At 35.1% G+C, this 19,494-nt stretch overlaps 2 protein-coding genes across 5 annotated transcripts; one reads left to right on the plus strand and one right to left on the minus strand.

Annotated features, from left to right (window-relative positions):
- Positions 1-159: 159 nt before the first annotated feature.
- On the plus strand, positions 160-5,041 carry LOC103335684 (phosphatidylinositol/phosphatidylcholine transfer protein SFH3). Of its 2 annotated transcripts, none has more exons than XM_089053864.1 (15): positions 160-403; positions 704-873; positions 1,244-1,493; positions 1,601-1,700; positions 1,805-2,071; positions 2,289-2,366; positions 2,609-2,710; positions 2,801-2,850; positions 3,050-3,149; positions 3,248-3,340; positions 3,474-3,563; positions 3,826-3,949; positions 4,037-4,416; positions 4,528-4,614; positions 4,726-5,041. In XM_089053864.1, exons 2-15 carry the CDS (start codon positions 825-827, stop codon positions 4,741-4,743), a joined length of 1,788 nt encoding a protein of 595 aa, XP_088909990.1. In that variant the 5' UTR covers positions 160-403; positions 704-824; the 3' UTR covers positions 4,744-5,041. The 2 variants fall into 2 exon arrangements, with proteins under 2 accessions (XP_088909990.1, XP_016650709.2); XM_016795223.2 differs by having other exon boundaries at positions 397-521.
- A 602-nt stretch (positions 5,042-5,643) lies between these two features.
- LOC103335685 (phosphatidylinositol/phosphatidylcholine transfer protein SFH8) lies at positions 5,644-12,675 on the minus strand. 3 transcript variants are annotated; one of them, XM_008238710.2, is made up of 15 exons: positions 12,461-12,675; positions 12,297-12,371; positions 11,429-11,732; positions 10,637-10,736; positions 10,278-10,544; positions 10,099-10,176; positions 9,893-9,994; positions 9,730-9,779; positions 9,356-9,455; positions 9,133-9,231; positions 8,923-9,036; positions 7,721-7,853; positions 6,412-6,815; positions 6,058-6,132; positions 5,644-5,953 (listed from the first exon to the last, which is right to left on the minus strand). In XM_008238710.2, exons 2-15 carry the CDS (start codon positions 12,328-12,330, stop codon positions 5,930-5,932), a joined length of 1,884 nt encoding a protein of 627 aa, XP_008236932.2. In that variant the 5' UTR covers positions 12,331-12,371; positions 12,461-12,675; the 3' UTR covers positions 5,644-5,929. The 3 variants fall into 3 exon arrangements, with proteins under 3 accessions (XP_008236932.2, XP_008236930.2, XP_008236931.2); XM_008238708.3 differs by having other exon boundaries at positions 8,923-9,039; positions 12,461-12,663; XM_008238709.3 differs by having other exon boundaries at positions 8,923-9,039; positions 12,297-12,402; positions 12,461-12,660.
- Positions 12,676-19,494: the final 6,819 nt, after the last annotated feature.

Raw genomic sequence — 19,494 nt, forward strand, 5'->3', positions numbered from 1 at the left:
GATAATAGTCACATTTCCTTATATATCATTTTTAATAACATAACAAAAAAGAGATAAAATCATCAAGAAATTTGTGTAGTAGATTTTGCGTGGAAAAAGGTGGAAGCCGTTAGGAAAAGTTAGTTTACTTTGTGCGAGGGAAAAGGAAAGAGAACGAACGGAGTGGCTTGCATTTCGCATACTGCCACCAGAAACCCAAAACAACAAAAATGGTCACCATGCACGGCACAGAGTCAATGGGAAAGACGAGACAAAATCTCTCTTTTTGGGTGCCAATCTTTCTTTTCTAAATCAGTCATGTCATCCTTGCTGTCTCTCTGGCCGTCCAATTCCAGAGATTAATCCGGGGTCATATATATGCTTACCACTTTCTCTCTTGGCCACCTACATTTTTGTCACAAGGGTAATCATTCTTTCCTGTTCTACACCCAACTCTTGCTTCTCTCTCTCTCTCTCTCGCATATGCTAGCTAGCTTCTGATTCCTCAACTTTTTGAATCTCCATAGCTACCTTTCTTTTGGGTAATTGTCATGTTTCTTTCTCGATAAATATATCGATGCAGGGAAACGTTCTCCTGTCAGACAACATAAGTTTGGCAAGAGAACGATACCCTTTCAATGTGTTAACAAGTTTAATGTTTTGTCCTTGGCTTTGTCTTGAATGTTTTGGTTTCTTGATTTTTTTGGTTTTTTTGGTGTACAAGGTTATTAAGGTGTAGGCTATATCCCGAGGGCTCTAGTTTGAGCAAGTTTTGATATATGAGTGCTTGACTCTCCTATCGTTCGGCTGTCTCAAAGGTAGAGCAACCTTGCAAGATATCAACCATGTGTGGTGACACAATGCCTGGATCTCTTGACCGACACCTTAAACCTGGTAAGTTGAAACAAATCCAATATTTTTGTCTACATGTATTCTACTCAACCTTAAAGCTTCAATGAAATGAATCAATGTTGGAGTTGTCAATGTTTTGCATCTTGTAGGAGTAGGATCATAATTTGAAAAAAATTTCCTTTATCAGGATTAAGATTGCTGGTTGAGGTTTTCTTCTTGGAAACCAAAACAACATAATCGGGGATCGTTTTCTTTTCTAGTTAGCAGCATTGTCATCCTTTTGTTCATAGGCAATGGAAATAGCATATGTGTATGTGATATGTATAGAGTAAATGGTTCAACAATGAAAAAGATATTAGGTTGTAGAAATTGTTTAGCTTATGGTTTGGAAATATGATTGTTTGGTTTTCAGTTCATGAAGAAACTTCTGAGGATGAGAGGAAGACAAGGCTTGGGTCTCTTAAGCAGAAGGCAATCAATGCCTCCTCCAAGTTTAGGCATTCCTTTACTAAGAAGGGACGAAGAAACAGCAGGGTAATGTCTGTCCCAATTGAGGACAACATTGATGCAGAGGAGTTACAGGCAGTGGACGCATTTCGCCAAGCACTTATCTTGGAAGAACTACTGCCCTCAAAACATGATGATCATCACATGATGCTAAGGTTACTTATTCGATGTTTTGGTTAGCATTGACGATCATTAGATGATCAAGTTTCTGTTAATTATGTGATTGCTTACTAAATTTTTATTTTCACATACGATTGTGCAGAATTTTAAGGGCCAGGAAATTTGACATTGAAAAGGCAAAGCAAATGTGGGCTGACATGCTTCTGTGGAGAAAGGATTTTGGTGCTGACACTATTATGGAGGTATTCTATAATATGCTTTTATTGAACTTGCCATATCCTGGAGATCATCTAGGTCGCTACTATGTTTGTGCTTCCTAAATTTTTCCTTTGGTTATTTTGTTAAGGACTTCGATTTCAAGGAAATTGATGAAGTGTTGAAGTACTATCCCCAAGGACATCATGGAGTTGATAAGGAGGGACGACCTATCTACATTGAGAGGCTTGGTCAAGTCGATTCTACCAAGCTAATGCAAGTGACAACAATGGATCGTTATGTGAAGTACCACGTCCGGGAGTTCGAGAGGACCTTTGTGTGCAAATTCCCTGCATGTTCCATTGCAGCAAAGAAGCACATTGATCAGAGCACTACTATTCTGGATGTCCAAGGAGTGGTACATGAAAACTTCGTGTCTTAATCAGATTGTAGACAAACTAAGCTTTTAGTTCAATTTCAGATTGTAGCTAGATATTGGAGATCTGCTAGTGAGCACATCTAGTCTGTGGGATGTTAAAAATAATTGTTATATTGTTGTAGAGTTGGCATTTTTCTTTTTCCATCCATTTTAATCTCAAAAGAGATAATTTTTAGTTCATGTGATCGATGTGCAGGGGTTTAAACATTTCAACAAGTCTGCAAGGGAACTTATCCAGACCCTTAATAAGATTGATGGTGACAACTATCCTGAGGTATGTTATATCCTTTAAATATCATTTCAAATTTCATCAAACAAGCCTCTTGGTTTTGCTTGGTCTAGCATGTGTTGAAGAAAGTAAAAATGCCACATCAGAAACTAGACAAAATATATATGAGTGGTTCCACTACTAATAACACCGAGGCCTTTTGAGATATAACCCCACTCCTACTGAGCTATGCATGTCATGTAGTTTTCGTATTTTCTGACACTGATTGAAAGCTTGGTTCACTGTAGACCCTCAACCGTATGTTCATCATCAATGCTGGTTCTGGATTTAGACTTTTATGGAACACTGTGAAGTCTTTCCTTGATCCCAAGACCACTGCAAAAATCAATGTAATCATTTGTCTTTTCTCTACCTTAACCTGGTGCTAACCTATGATTTTGATATGTTACGGTGCTAAACAATTTGATGATTACACTCAGGTTCTGGGAAACAAATACCAGAGCAAGCTGCTTGAAATAATTGACGCTAGGTAAGTATCCCTTCCGGGCAAAATATATTTTCTTTCAACACATTTCATCATTCCATATATCTTTTAGTCTATATCTAGTTCAAGCTAAGTTTAGCAAGCCTTCTGATTCACATGATGCTGTAAGTTATCTGTTTAGTAACCGAATATCCTATTAACTTCGAATTTGTGCCATAACACGTTGTCATTATATTCGATACAGCGAGCTGCCAGAGTTTTTGGGTGGTACATGTACATGTGCTGATAAGGGTGGTTGTATGCGTTCTGATAAGGGTCCATGGAATGATCCAGATATAATTAAGGTGATTTACTCGGTTTCTCTTTAATTTTAGTATTTTTTGTCTATCTTTCATAGTCTAATATGAACAAAAGATTAAAATCAGTTATTTTGATGAGCCAGATGGTTCATAATGGTGAAGGAAAATGTCCGAGGAAGAGTTTGTCAGGAATTGATGAGAAGATAATTTCTGAAGATGAGAATGCATATTCAAAGGTACTCAAATCTTGGCTCAAGTTTGCCTTTCATTTTGTGTGTTTACGGCATCTCTTCAAACTGCCTTCTCTCAGTTTTTCTAAATGATCGATCACCTGATTTCTGTATGTTTTTTGCATGCTACCACATGAAGAGATATGATTCTCTGAAATCGAAAACCGTTCAAGAGGTTGACGTGCATTGCCAAGTGGAGCATCAAAGACTTTCTCATGTGCCTAGGGAAGTAAGCGTAGCAGACTTTCTATCCACATTTCACAATTGTGACTGGAACATGACAGTTCTGTGATACTTTGTTGTCTTTGCTACTTTTAGCATCATACTCTTAACTTGTTCAACTCACTAGTGGGTGGTTTGGAACCTTCATATTTTTTTTCATATCAGTCGAAATTCAGTTTTACAACCATTTTAGAAACTAGTGCGGATTCTGCAGTGCTGAGTCGCCTTTTATCAGTTGATGTACGCTCACTTTTCTTCATATTTTTCAGGTTCCAATGGCCAAGAAGGGCAATCGGGGCTATAAGCATGACAACTTCAGACCAATGGTTAGCAAGACTGTTGATTCAACTTGGCCTAAATTAGTTCATTATGATAAATATGCCCTTGGTGGAGGTATATACATAAAATTAATCCATTCAAGTATAATGCTTGTTCTTCCAAATGTTGATACTAATATATTTCTTTCTTCCAATGCTACAGATTGCTTCTCTGTGCATGATGCTTGTAAGGTTCCTGAAGGACTAACCAATCAATTACTTTCTGCAATCATGGCCTTTATCATGGGTATTGTCGCCATGGTTCGATTGGCACGAAGCATGCCGAGGAAACTCACTGAGGCTACCCTCTATGGAAACCCTGTTTGCTACAATGGAATGGTGGTTAAAGGCCAACAGTTGCCTGCACCTGCCATCTCCAGCAATGACTACATGAACATGATGAAACGCATGGCCGAATTGGAGGAGAAAGTGAATGCTCTCAGCTCAAAACCCGCAGTCATGCCACCCGAGAAAGAGGACCTACTGAATGTTGCTCTCAACCGAGTCAATGCCTTGGAACAAGAACTGTCAGCAACCAAGAAGGTAATCCATCTATTTCAAGATATATTCTTGGTTTCTTCTATTGAAGTTTGCATTTCCAGAAGCTAAAATGTGAACATGTTCATTTTTTTTCTTTTTGTTTCCTTTTCGCAGGCACTTGAGGACACCCTTGTTCGACAGGACGAGCTTATAGCCTTGCTTGAGAAGAAGAATAAGAAAAAGAAGAAGAGAAGCAAGTTTGTATGTGACTGAAATACCTTCTTTTTGCTTAACCAGTTCAAGTTATGTACATTTCATATGAAGTAAAGTGTTCTCACCTTCTTGGTTTCTTTTTTTGGATTGTAATTGCAGAACCCTTTCAAATGGTAAGGTGATAGCTCCGGTGATTCGATTGGATGCCCTGGATGAACCACTGAACATTCAGTGTCAGCTGCTGGTGGCGACGTTTCGATTGTGAGCCCCACGGATGCTTTGTCAAATTGCATTCCCTCTATGTTTGCTAGTTTGGTACTGTAAACTTAAAAAGCTTTTGTACATTATTGTGCAGTGTGCCTTTCCATTCAAAGTTGTGTATATTTTGACTTAAAATGGGCACCGCTTTAGTTTGACAAAGATTTCGAGGGTCCTCCTCTCTAGAGTCTAGCTTAGTTCCGGTTCAAAGTGCAAAGATAGTTGTTCTACTAATGAAAGGTGGTAAAATGAGTAGACAGTAGACAGGCAAAAGGGTTTAGGGACGAATTACGATAATGAGTATTTGGAACCATATCAGCACGGTTAGGTGAAAATTCTAACCATTTAAAAACAAATCAGTTTTTTTTAAATGACGAATTGTTATTAACACTTCAAAAAAGTCATTGACGCACGTGTAAAAGTGCAAGATCATTATCATTTATCATTATTATGCTAAATAAAATGTATAAAATTGCTTCAAAATTTCTGTGGTCGATTATCTTTAAGCCTTAGTGAATATCTAAGAGCCCATTTGATAACCATTTCAATTTTTATTTTTAGAGAGAGGATGGGAGGAAGAAGTAACAAAAGTAAAAACAAAAACTTGAAAGTGAACAATTTCAAATAGATTTCACTTTTTAAGTTTTTGTTTTCACTTATGTGTCCTACACATCCTCCCCTCTCATCTTCCCTTTCAATCTCATCTCCACTTTCATTATCATTTCCATGGTTGCAAAAGTAGAGATTATCTTTAAGTCTTTGTTCAATTATTTTTCCTTGTTTTTTTCCTTCTATAATTGATAAAAAAATGCACCAAAATAGCCATAATTATAATCGAATCTCTGATTACTCTTTTCAACATTTCCCGGAAAACGGTATAAGATTAAGCAAATCAAACTGCACAAACATCTTTCAAGAAAATAAAACTCAATTGTCATTTTCCATATCGTTCTCACTAAGACAGAAGTGGCATCATTTCAGATGATATATTCTGTGAGATCAGAGGTTGGTATGTCAAGTCAAGTACTCGTGTAGGGATCACATCTTCGAGAAACAGCTTAGCAAATCCCGTTTCGGTAGAGTCTCTCTCCATCAGGCAACACTTCTACCAGCACAAAAACTTCTTTTTCTGATGACCAGCAGCAAGAAAAGTTCTTAGAACTCATGAATTGTGGAAATTGAAAATGAACAAAAAGAATAAATCTACACGGATAGACTGTGCGGTCAACTTACCTGGAGCTTGGCTTCTTCTTGCCGGTCGATATAAGCCAACAACTCTTCTTGCCTCATTAAAGCTTCATGTAGAGCCTGCTCCATATGAAACACACAATCAACATATGCATCATTCTGAAATGCTGAAACAAGTCCAGTAACAACCGGGAAAAAAAAACCCCCAAAGTTGAACATAGCCATTTATATAAAAATGCAATGTGGTTGCATAAGGCATGTGATTGCATTCTTTCCTGGAAAGAAATAAAAATGCAATGTGACCCAAAGTTGAATACGTTAACTGCCATAATATGATTTCACAGGTGGAAGGCTCCCATTGTGTTGAGTATTCCTACACATCAAATAAAACATTAATACCTTTTTAGTAGCAATTAACTCTGCTTCCAAGGCATCCACACGACAAACAGCAGCATTCAGCAATTCCTCTTTCTCATAAGGCATCTCAGATGGTTTAGCTTGGAGCATGTCAACCTTCTCCTCAAGCTCCACTAGCTTTTTCAGTACAGAGGGTAGAAGATCTGCCCCTGTAAATGGTGCTGTTGGTGAAGGAGGACGGCCCTCTTCTTTGTTTGTTGCATCAAAAGCAGGTTTGGGAATACTTTGATCGTGATTATCCAATGTGTTAGGAAGTTTCTTAGTTACTCGGGAAGCCACTGAGCGGAAGAGAGTGAGAAAAGTCAGGAAGAAGGCCATAAGTGCTACCAAAACCCGACCTCGAATTCCTTCTGGATTTGTGGGGATGTCTGGTTGTTGAAGTGTCCCTGAAGTAAAAAGATCATTTCATTTTCTTGATTTATATAATGTCAGGTACCAAAAAAAAATATTAAAAGAAAAAAGGTTAAGAGACTCTATAAGTTGTGACTAAAAGAAAAAAGCGTACTATTAAGTATTGCAAGGGTTCTTTTACAAAGCATTTAGTTGTGACTATATAAGTTCAATACCATATAATCTAGCATCTGGACTTGGCCAACAGGTAAAGGAAGAATTGGAATGGTATGTCCCAAGTTCAAAACAAGAATATGCAAAATGATGAGGCAAAAAAGTATGAGTTTGCTAGAGTCAAATTCCAAAACAGATTTCCCATTTCTGTAAAGGATATGCTTAGTAAAAGTTGCAATATCCTTAGCAGCTTGAAAAATCTATAATCTCTCATTCAACTAATTGTTGAGAGACCAGGATAGTTGTTGCCTGGTTGCTCGGTTCAAACAGTAATGAACTAATTCAGGAAAATCAATTTTTGGTACTCAAGAGTCAAGACCATGGCATTCTGATGAGTGCTTTCTAATATTTCCTGAAGAAGGTATAGTATGTATTGAAGTACACAGATTCATTTATAGTTTTGCTGTATTCCATGTACTCAGGTCCTTTTTTCTTTTTGTTAAAAATAGGCATTTTCTTCGAGTTAATGTCATCTGTTTCCTGTGTTCCTATCCATGGTTCCTAAGTTGTTATGCAAAATCTACACTAATATATACATAATGCGAAAAATTCAGTACTAGATATACCTACCAACATCAGTATTAAAGTAAATAAATTCCCATTTCAACACCATTTTAAGGCTGTTTAGTCCTAAAACTATTTAGTTTTAATAGTTGTTCGTATAACAACAATAAGATAAATTCAAAAATGTTATATTGGCAGCAAAGACCAGGCTAGACTTGCTGACCTTTGGCAGCATGGATTCTCTGGAGGGCCACTTGCTTTTTCCAACCAGCATCAACAGCTTTGTCAACCATAGGAACATATTCATCATAACCCAAGAAGCTACCTGCACAGTTTGCCTTGCCAACGACCTTAGCCTGCATATTTCATTATACCACATCAAAGAATACACAATTCACAATGAGTACAACCAACAATAAAGAGAATAATAAGTTTCCAGTCTATACTTGTTAATTAAATAGCATTACATATCTTAACTACCCAATAGCCCTTAATTCACAACCAATTCAAGCACACTTAATCAATGGTTACTTATCACTACACCAGCCATTGCCAAATAATGCAATGCAGACAATTCACAAAACATACACCATTTTTCATTCTTCCACTCACAAACATATTTCAATTAGAATCCTTTTATAAGAAAAAGAAGAATATATAAATAAAATAAGTATACAAACAACATCGAACAAGGAATCAGTTTCGATGTAATTATTTAGCGCTTTGCTCTGTATTGCAATCTTCGTTGTGTAGTCTAGCTAGCATCTATTAGCTAGATCAGTGGACAACTTCTCCACTGTATTGTATTGTTCTTTATTAAGTAAAGTATATTTCTTATCAAATAAAACATTGAACAAGCAATCCACCAAAGGTTCAAACAAAAACTTAACATCAAACTAACAAACAGCTACAATTTTTTTTGAAAAGACAAACAGCTACAAACTCATCCAACTAAAATAACAAAGCAGCTAAAACAATCTCTAAGTAACAATGGGGAATAACAAATAATGGAATTTCCCACACATCATAGGAAACCGAAGCCACAATGATGCCCAAAAAAATTTATCCCACGAGAAAACCACCTCCTGCCTACATTCTTTTCAATGGTGAACCCTAATTGTTTCTATTTATACTAAGCCAAAGGGAATTACCACAACCACTTCCTTAGAAGAGCCACATTTCCACTTTCCAAATTGCCCCACACCTAGACCTGCATTCTTCCCGGAACAAGACAAAATTTTCCACCTCACCAAGTAATCCACATTTCTCTTCTTCCTTCTCAACTAGTCTTAAAGAGACAAACCAGATACTTGTACAAAATAAGTTCCTTTTTCCCATTAATCAGTTAAAATAAGTTATAAGCATCGAATGGCATAAATGAATATATTAATCATAATAATTACATAAAGAAAAGGTTAAACCTACCTCTTCACGAACAGGAGTCAATCGAAGATGTGAATAATTCTTCAAAGCTTTTGGGGATGCAATATCTTCCGCTTCAGATCCTGACTCAGCAGTGGATGTATCACTACCCTTTACCTGCTTCAATACATAATCCCCCAAAAAATGTGAAAAACTGATGCGAAAGTAACTCACTTATTATTCTGCAATAAGTGAAAAGTACAGAAGTTTTACCATTGGATAGTGTGGCTTAGCATAAGCAAGAACCTTCCCTTCACTGTTTAGAACTTTAACAACTTGCCTTGCACGTCGTGCTTCACCATTAAGAACCATCTGAAACAAAGAGAAGATGACATCAGAAACAAACAAATATAACTTGCAATAAAATTTGGCAGCATACCAGGTAAAAGTTAACAGAATTTGCAGCACAAAAGAAATCTAGAGGGCAGGAAATAACCTTCAGTATCTCAGGGTTTTTCCATGGCCCCTTATCAGATCGAAGGCAACCTCCCTGATCTGCACAGGTACAGCTGCCGCCCAGAAACTCTGGCAACTCACTGCATATTTTGAAGAAATATCTTTAAGTCTCAAGCTAAGTGCAATTATAAATGAACAATAGGAAACATAATGATCATCAGAGAAGACAAAAATAATCAGAGGTTGCAATGTTTTATTGCCTATCAATCAAATATCACAGATTCAGCTACGATTCCACATGATCAACAATCTTGATTCACATCACAGTTAGAACAAGAATAATACACTAAATCTCTGTGTAAACATAGCAAGGTTATAGCATTACAGATGACAGATACACTGCTGCCCCCTCACCTGGCATCTATTATCTCAAGCAACTTGTTCTGGTATTTGTTTCCAAGAACCTAAAATGTTGCATACAAAGAAAAAAAAAGGGATTATAAATACATGACATGCCAGTGAAACCAAAACTTTAATTGCTATAGTTCCAATACAAGGAAAAGTAATTTCTACATACATGAATCTTTGATGTTGTTCTAGGATCGAGAAAAGTCTTTACAGTGTTCCACAGAAGCCTAAATCCAGGACCAGCGTTAATGATGAACATTTGCCACAGGGTCTGCACCAATTAAGAATATTAAATTTTAATTTATAATATATATAACAAGTAGCATCAACAGTCTGCAACTGCGTAATTAAAGTTTTAAACATAACATTGCACACCTCAGGGTAATTGTTACCATCAACATTCTGCAACCGCGTAATTAAATCTCGCGCAGACTTTGTAAAATTCTTGAAGCCCTAAAAACATTTAAAGCGAACAAATATAGAATCATTAGATACTATGATTGCACTGAATACGCAGATTAATTATATTAAATGGTTGATTACAGGCAACATACCACGCCTTGAACATCTAAAATTGTAGTGCTTGAATCTATGTGCCTCTTCGCAGCAATGGTGCAAGCTGGAAACTTTATTGCAAAGCTTTTCTCAAACTCCTGAACATGGTATTTCACATACCGATCCATAGTGGTAACCTGCATTAGTTTGTTGGGATCTACTTTACCCAACCTTTCAATGTAAACCGGTCTTCCCTCCTTATCCACACCATGATGCCCATGAGGGTAATATTTTAGAACTTCATTCAACTCTTTGAACTCAAAATCCTGAAAGAAACATCAACATGGTAAATGGAATGAGGAAAAAGGAAAAAAGTACCAAAACCTGCAAATTCAAATGAACTTTCAACTGTGTTTACCTCCATAATAGTGTCGGCACTGAACTCCTTTCTCCATTGAAGCATATCAGCCCACATATGCTTTGCTTTTTCAACATCAAATTTCCTTGCTTTCAAGAACCTGAAAGTAAAAATCTTCATGTTTAAAACTGGCAAATCGTATCACACAAAACAAAACAAAGATGTGAGATGGTATAAACCAAATTAAAAGTATAGAAACAATCAAGTACACTTTAAAAGCACATCCAAAGCAGCATGGGTTTAAGACCAAGATAATAGAATCATTATCAATGAACAAAGTTTACTCGATAAACCATCCACATTTGTCTACCAACATGCTATATGGTATGAAATCTTTACTATTTCCACATACACTCCCAACTATCCTAATACATTATATGACTTCTAACACCATGCATGCTACATTAATATAACAGTTGGCAACTATATTTCAATAAACTACAACAGAAAACCTTATATCTTAGATAAACCGGATTTAGGTAGCACCTATATGATTGGCAAAGTGACGCTTGAGTGAGCTAAAGCTCAAAGGAGCAGAATCAGAAGAGACTTACACCTCTACTTTTGTCATTTTACGTTTTACCATTGCCCATTTCCCTAGAAAACTAAAACTAAACCCAATCGATCTAAAGCATGGGTGTGAGTTGATTGGGGGGTCAGTTTGAGTCACCCATTCATCTTAACATCAAGTGAGGATACCACTCAAGTGGCACAAGTATCTATCCAATTATGAACTTCCACAAGTATTTGCATGCATGATTACATGAAGATGCAAGGTAAACAACTGAACACCTCAACATCATATGATAATCATCATGCTTCTCGGGCAGCAATTCGTCCATAATTAGTGCTTGTCGAAAGGCATCAACAGCCTGCAGCTCTTCAACATCACGAACATCTTCAATGGAAACAGAGCTGACTCGGCCATCACTTTTTCTCCTACTGCCCTTTTTCTTGAGAGAATGTTTGAATTTGGTAGATGCGTTTATCGCCTTCTTCTTCAGAGTCCCAATTCTAGTCCTGCGTTCATCCTCGGAGTTCTCAAAGTCAGACTTCCTCTCTCTTCTCTCATCACTACCATAAAATCCTTCAAAACCTGTGGCACAATAACAATAGCATCGACATTAACAACTGGAGTGTCATGCATTGGAAAAACATGGACATGTGAGAATACAAATATGACCATCATAATCATAATTCCACATAAAAATTGAAACTTTCTTTTAAAACTTCAAATTTAACCTAAGTATTCATCAAATTAACCATAAAGCGCATTTCTCTAAGACTGCTCGTTTTGGTCCCTGATAAAATGTAAAAATAGAAAAGGAAAACATTAAAAAGAAAACTAGAAAAACAACAAATTTTTATAGGTCGACATCTTGACACAAGAAAAAGAACAGCCATATACTCAAGCAAACATTTCTCACACACAAAAAGGGGAAAGAAAAAGTCAAAATTCAAAGCTCCTTCATCTTCTGAGTTTTCTCAGCAACCAAACGGAACCCCCAAATTTAGCAAACTGAACACATCCACAACCACAGTGCCTCAAGAGCACACAAACCTAACAGATTCAGCAGCAAGAAACAAGCACACCAAGAAGCAAAACCAGCAGCATATCGCCGACAAAAAAGCAAAGAGAGGAGAGAGAAAGACGACTCACAAGGCCTGGCGAACCGATCCAGCGGGCCTGACATTCTACACTCTGATCAGCCACACGCATCAACGCAAATGCACTCTGTCAAAAACTCGCATTTACATCAGAAACCCTAGAAACCACGAATCTCCAAAGCTATCTCACAGCAAGAAATGTGAAGAGCAATGTACCTTTGGTTTCGTGTCGCCGTTGATCAGTAGGAAGATCGGTCAGCAAGCTCCCTGTGAGCCGATCTGCAGCTGGAGCGTCTTGTCTGTAACGGATTCACAGAAATTGTCGAAAGATTCTTTTTTTCTTTTTCTCTCTCTTTTAAATTAACAAATAAATAATATCGCAAACAGGCGACGGCGAAGAGAGAGAAAGAGAGAAAGAGAGAATGAGAGAGAAGAGTTTGATTTGTACTTATAGTTGGACTTGGTGAGATGCGGATGGCGGTGGGGCCCAGTGTGTCGGGGACACGTGGCGGGTGAAGAGCGTTGAAGACGGAATCTGCCGGCGGTAGTTGAGTGGTAAATGGGAGTAATTATTTGTAAAACGCCCTCTGGGCCGGGGGTTTTTTGTAATTATCTAGTAATTGACTAATAATTTTGTCAGCCGGGAATGGAGGGAGAATTCGTATTTATGGGAGTATTTATGATGTTTTGTTCTTTGTATTTTTGCACGTGCCATGTTGGGAGATGGAACAAACTTACAATTTGACACTTTTTTTTGTCTTTTATTTTAATTTTAATTTGTGTTTATTTATTTATTTTGGTATTCTGTTTTTTATTTTGTAATGTGGAGTGGAGATAATAACAATTGGAGGTGTTTTGGTCGGTAGAGAATTATACATGCTTTTCTTTGACTTTTTGGTTCCTCATAAAATATTAAAATATTAAAAAAATTGTTGTTAGTGGTATTTTTCTGTTGAAAGTCGAAAAAATACTTAAGTACGAATTTTTTTTTTAATACAAGTGATAATACAAACTACGACGGTGAGAGAAGTTTCTCACATACATATAACTTAGGTACCTTGGAATTTCAACCTATCTACAAGTCAATTCTTTCCTTGGCTTTGATTCAAACAAATACAATCAAAATGTGAAATAGTGTATGCATAGGTAAAAGAGATTATCCGAAATTTAATTTTGAGGATCTTGTTAGAAGGTTCACCAAGAATGCCTTTTCATGATCAATTTGTTTTTTGTTTTTACATTATTTTTTTTGTAAATACTACGAGGTGTATTTTTAATCAACGGAAGAAGTGATATTCAAACTTAACACTTAATATTGGGAAGAAATACTATTATGTCAAGAGATATTTGATTTGGGGGAATCAATTAAGGAGTGTGTATTCAATATAGATTTTAAAATATTCTAAAGAAGTTTAAAAGTTTAGGTGTATTCAATCATGATTTTATAGAAGTCTATTTAATTCAGACTTCATAAAAGTTCGGATGTATTAAAAAACTCATTGATTTTAAAGGGAATACAAAAAGTGATGGATTTCATTTGATAATAGACTAATTTTAGGCCATGACAATTCTTTGCTTTCCCTTAGAGATTTTGATAGATATATTATTTTTATTCTCAAGATATGATTTCACCACTTCTACTACTACCATCTTACATGACTCAACATAGCCACCGCCATCGCCACCACCACCACCACCATTCACCGCCGCCCCCAGCATCACCCTCACCGTCGCCACCACTACCATCAGCACCATCATCATCACTGCCACCACCGCCACCCTTACTCCCATCGCCACCACCATTACCACCCCCACTATTAGCCCCACCGACGCCACCAGCACAACCACTGCTAGCATCATCACCATCACTGCCATTGCCACCGCCACAACAACCACTTTCACCACCACCACCACTACCTTCCCCACAAACCACCATTGGCACCACCATTCCCATCACCACCACCGTCATCACTATAAACTCTATTAAAATCAATAATAAAATTATAACAAGTTCAATTAAAATCTATATACGAATTCAGTCAAAATCTATGTGGAGTTTCTAGAATTCAATCAAACTCAATTAAATTCAATTAAACTCCATCAACTTTATAACTCTTTTAATTTAAAATCAAATTGAATACACCCACCTAAATTAAGGGCATGTTTACGTACTGAGAATGAGAGAATTCATGCAACAAGGTAGCTTGGCCAGAGGGGAATTAGGTCAAGTATTACGGATTTTAATGTGAAACTCACGTAATGTTTTGTATTCCTTTTGTATTAATAAACACATAAGAAGTCAAACTTTGGAATAATTTCAATACATGTATTCATTAATATCATTCAGTCATCTAATTAAGCTCAAGTAATTATTATATAATAAAAAAAATAAAAAAAATAAAAAGAAGTTGAAATACATGGACGAATACAATGCTTGTGATAAAACCACTTAAATACTTTTGATGAAATTAATTACGAAATATTTTATAAGTAAACTGATTTTTACAACAATAGTTCTTGAATGGTAACTAAAATAATGAGTGATTCAAAAATTTCAAATCACAGGATCACAATGGATGCGGTCTATTTTCTTTATTTTGAATTTACATTGTATATGGAGCAGGTTTTTTTTTTTTTGGCATCAAAATTAGGAAAAAGGAAGGGGAAAACCCACACACATAGGTATTATAGAAGCTTGAACCCGAGATTATTAGGTAGCACACCAAAGACCTGGGCCAATCTAACTAACACTTCATTGGTTATTGTATGCGGAGCTCTACCAATGTAAATTGAATCATTTCTAGAGATGAGTCTTTACTTGACTCAAATAGTATGAAATAAATAGAAAGACGATGGATAGGTTTTTAATTCAAATACTCATGTAAGGAAAGATAACCATTTTCAATAAAGGTCAAAGATCCTACAACTCTTTTTTTGGATATTTTTATCAGACTTTTCAATTATTTAGTTTGTAGATGTTGGGTTTTGAATCTTGATGAAGGCCAGACCAAAAATAGCAATCTTGATAAATAATAAATATAAATAAAAAGTAGTAATAATGTGTCTCTCCTTCACTATCAATGACCCAAGAATCTTATGATATGAGTGCCAATGCTAAAAATACAAATAAATAATTATGATTTAAGAGTAAAATTTTTATGATATAATAAATTTTATTTATTTATTTAAACAAAGTTAAAAATACATTGTTAAAAGCAAGGTGTAAAATATCGATAATATCGACGAAATATCAAAGGATATTATCAATTTTTCGAGTCTATGATATTTTGGAACATATCCATACACATATCGTATAATTATCGATAATATGAAGGATAATATCAGAAAATATCGACATCGATAATTTCTCAGATGCTTCAATAATATTTTGTCAAAATATCGTGATAATATCGAAAATATCTCTATAATATTGATAAATATCAAAAATATCGCTATATGGACATCTATAAATATTAAAAATATCACAATATGGACAACGTCAACCAATCTTGAATCCATATGGGTGACATGTTAACAACTATATGCAAAACTATTTTAGGGATTTATCATTTGATAACTACTCTTCACAATACACTTACTCAACACATAGAGATGACGAAGACAATAAAAAATTTGAACATTATAGGAACTCTATATGGTACTAAGTCACTCATGTATTTTACCATGCAATGTATAAAGTGTAGAATATTATAGTAAATCATTATAAATAAATGATTATGGTGTGTTTAATCATCTTTCATTAATTACTACATATATTTTACACTCACAATGTTTGTCAGCTCGTTATATAATCAACTTAAATCAGTTAAATTCATCATGCAAAGCATTTTCTTCCAATTTGTTTGTATATAATAAACTAATAGATAATTAACTAAATAAACATCCTCAAAAGTTTCAATAAAAATTTTCAAGTTGTTCTTACAATTTTCGTGATTTTTACTCAATTTTTACCGATATCGATAGTTTTCTAATATTTTCATCAAAATTTCCGTATTTTTAAACCACCGATATTTCTGAAATCATCGATATTTTACACCTTAGTTAAAAGAATCTAAAGAACTTCACAAATATTGTCTAAGGCTTGGGCCCCACATTTTGTCACTTTCCTTTTTTGGGTAATTACATTTCATTTTAAATGTTTATAAACAAACAAAAAACACAAAAAAATCATGTCTTCGCATGCAGTGAGAGAGGGCTAAAAGTTGGCAATGTATAGCTTTCGTGGGTGACCCACCAACGGCGCATGGCCCTTTCAATGTTGGACTCACTTTTGTATTATTTTGTATGATTTCTCCTTCATAGTTTGCTCTCATTTTACTGATCTTTTTGCGCAGCCACAGAAGTCACCTACTGAAACATTAGATTGGATGACATCAGGGTGTTCTAGAAAGATGTTGGGCATTCCTCTGGTAGGATGTTGTTAAGGTGAGCACGCGTGTGAGTAACTGAATATAGCACATATATTTTTTCTTTATAAACAAATTATGATTTCTCTCTAAATTAATTAATTAATTTTTTTATATCAATAGGGTCTAGTCCGGTGGAAAGGCTTTGATTTGGGCATCAATAGTCTCATGTTTGAATCCCACGGCACCTTAATAGTGTGTGTATGTGTGTATGAGAAACTCGCATTCCTCTAATAGTTTAAACTATCGCTTGTATTTAAAAAAAAAAAACTATTTTTTTATAAATATTTTCAAATAAACACACATTAAATTATGAGTTGTTTTTAGCGAACCATAAATTGTAACTTAAATGGGCATTTATTTTTTCCTTGGTACATAAATATGCCTTTTATTAACCTAATCTCATAAGTCAGAAGGAAATACTAAAAAGATAAAAATTCATCATATTGATATCATAATAAAAGAAAGTTTATAACTAAAACTCGTGATCAATTAACAAATTCATTATCCTTATTGCAAAATAACTTCTTTTAATCAACCACTCGAGCTACAAGTCTCAAGACAATCCCTTATCGGACTACAAGCCTCAAGAGGATCCCATTTGTTGATATGCTTACTAATATGTCATCATCTTCAACAAGTTTTTTTGTTAATTTTTAAAAAGTAAAAGAGTAGTCTTTCATAAATGAAAGAAAGCAGCCTTCAGCATGAAACACGTCCAATTTGTACATCGATGGCTGAAGCAGCTTACTTTAGTTGTTGGTCATCTCCGCAGAAACCGCTAAGAAAAAACTTGCAAAATGGGAAAAGTAAAAATTTCTTTTTATTTTCACTTTTTAATATTCGATTCTTCTCCTTGGAAGGTTGTGTGCAATGGATGAAAGCAATGCGGAAGATAGCAAAGAATTTGCTATCTGTCTCAAAGAATTTGTCAAAGATGACTTTAGGGGTTTATTCTTAATTTCTTATTATGCATGCTTTATTAGCTGTCTAAATTCAATTATATTTCTCTTATTTATTTGCAAGCAAGAGAAGAAAAATAAGTAATTTGGACAAACTGTTGCCAGATTGTGGCGGCAATTTCCACAATTTAATTTAAGATTTATATGGAAGCTTTAAACGTCTGGTTTCTCCAAAGCTCTCCAAATTTCTTTCCTTTTATATATATATATATATATATATATATGCTGAAATACTCTGACAAAAAATGTTCATAACCATTCGTCATATGTGGAACTTAAATGAATTAAATAGATTGGTTTTTATATAGAGCTTAGTAAATTATTTAGAACCGACTATCTTTTTGTCTAGTGGTATTTATCTCTACTTAGAGTATGTTTACGTATTAGTAATAGGTATGGAAAGAAAAGAAATGTGATGTAGTATAACGTCCTACATCAAAATGATTTCAACTTCCCTCTCGTTTACTTGCAATCAAGAATGAAAAAATGTATGGGCCCCACTTCAAAATCCGTAATCACATTCCCTCAAAATCAGGAATCAAATCAACTAGGGGCTAATTGATTCGAGTCCCATTCCTTTTTTCCCTTACCACTTCACAATAATTCCAAAATACCACAACCCTTTGAAAAATAAAAAGTCACACCAAGAAAAATGAAGAAAAAGAAAAATTCAATGGCTATTTATTAATCACCATTGGAAAAAACAAATTTTTTCCCTTTTCACCTTGGTTGCAAGCCCCTACTTGTCTATTATATATATATATATATATATATTCTATCAGTCCCCTTCTATAGGATTCCAAATAATTTTATATTATTACAAATTTTTTCTCAATATCTAAACCATTATTTTAAGGTTTTCATTCATAGTTCCTTACAAAAAATTAGCAAATCGGAAACCGTCTTTGTGTCTTATCAATGAACCTTCATACTAAAATTTCTATAATTCAAATGAGTAGTCAAATATTTCAAGTAATTTTTTGTAGAGATGATCAAATTACAAAATAGACGGTTTGGATTAGTGAAATTCTGATTCAAATGAGAGGATCCTCAATAAACTATTATATTCCTTATATTATTATATACTATTTTTCTTGTTATGCTTCTTATCACCATGTCATATTTAGTAATCAAATTAATTTAAATTCTGATTCATGATATTAATAAACAGCTTATGAGAATGATTCTTATCATATCGATCTCATCTCAATTGATATCCAACAGTAGCTAGATTGAACTCCAATTCTTTGCCCACCACCGGAGTTTGAACCAAGAAGCCCGGTGCGATCAAAGAAGAGAGAGAAATAGTGGAACAGAGAGCAAAATATACAGAGAAAAGTGTTTCAGGTTTTCACATTTCAATTTTTATTTGTTTGTTTTTTAAATTAACCTAAACAACCAGTAACTCCACATCCACACTCGTCTCATCCAATGGCCCGTATCTTTTGGCTGTCGATGCACTTGGAGTTTGGTAGAATTTTCACTCCCTAGGAAGGATCATCCACTGAGTCACTATAGTCAAACTCAAATATGAACTTGCTTAAGTATGCATTTGATAGTAGCATCTCCAATCTGCGGCTTTAAATATTCTTATGGCTGACAGTTGACGTATCAATCGTCGGCCATAAAATATGTCCAAAATTTTAACAAGAAGTGCCTATAAGTTATATTTTTGGACTTGCCAACTGCGTGTCTAGTCCTTTTTCACTAAAAACGGGGAGTCGTGTCTTCAGCTCATGTGAAAAAAAATGAACAAATTTTTTCAGTTTTCCCCAACACCTCATTATATTTCGACTTAGTATAACAAATAACCATATGGTGAACACACAAGAAATACTTGAAGCCATTTTTTTGGGTAGGA

Source organism: Prunus mume, linkage group LG6, assembly GCF_029339155.1.
Source record: "Prunus mume cultivar Tortuosa linkage group LG6, ASM2933915v1, whole genome shotgun sequence".
NCBI lineage: Eukaryota > Viridiplantae > Streptophyta > Magnoliopsida > Rosales > Rosaceae > Prunus > Prunus mume.

What these genes read in the sequence shown, in the direction of transcription:
- LOC103335684 (XM_089053864.1), top strand. Translation starts at nt 825, where the DNA reads ATGTGTGGTGACACAATGCCTGGATCTCTTGACCGACACCTTAAACCT. An exon ending in GATCATCACATGATGCTAAG is followed by an intron (nt 1,494 to 1,600) that starts GTTACTTATTCG and finishes ACGATTGTGCAG; the next exon opens with AATTTTAAGGGCCAGGAAAT. An exon ending in ATGATCCAGATATAATTAAG is followed by an intron (nt 3,150 to 3,247) that starts GTGATTTACTCG and finishes TTGATGAGCCAG; the next exon opens with ATGGTTCATAATGGTGAAGG.
- LOC103335685 (XM_008238708.3), bottom strand. Translation starts at nt 12,330, where the DNA reads ATGTCAGGCCCGCTGGATCGGTTCGCCAGGCCTT. An exon ending in TTTTAGATGTTCAAGGCGTG is followed by an intron (nt 10,177 to 10,277) that starts GTATGTTGCCTG and finishes AAATGTTTTTAG; the next exon opens with GGCTTCAAGAATTTTACAAA. An exon ending in AAGAAGAAGCCAAGCTCCAG is followed by an intron (nt 5,954 to 6,057) that starts GTAAGTTGACCG and finishes GCTGGTCATCAG; the next exon opens with AAAAAGAAGTTTTTGTGCTG.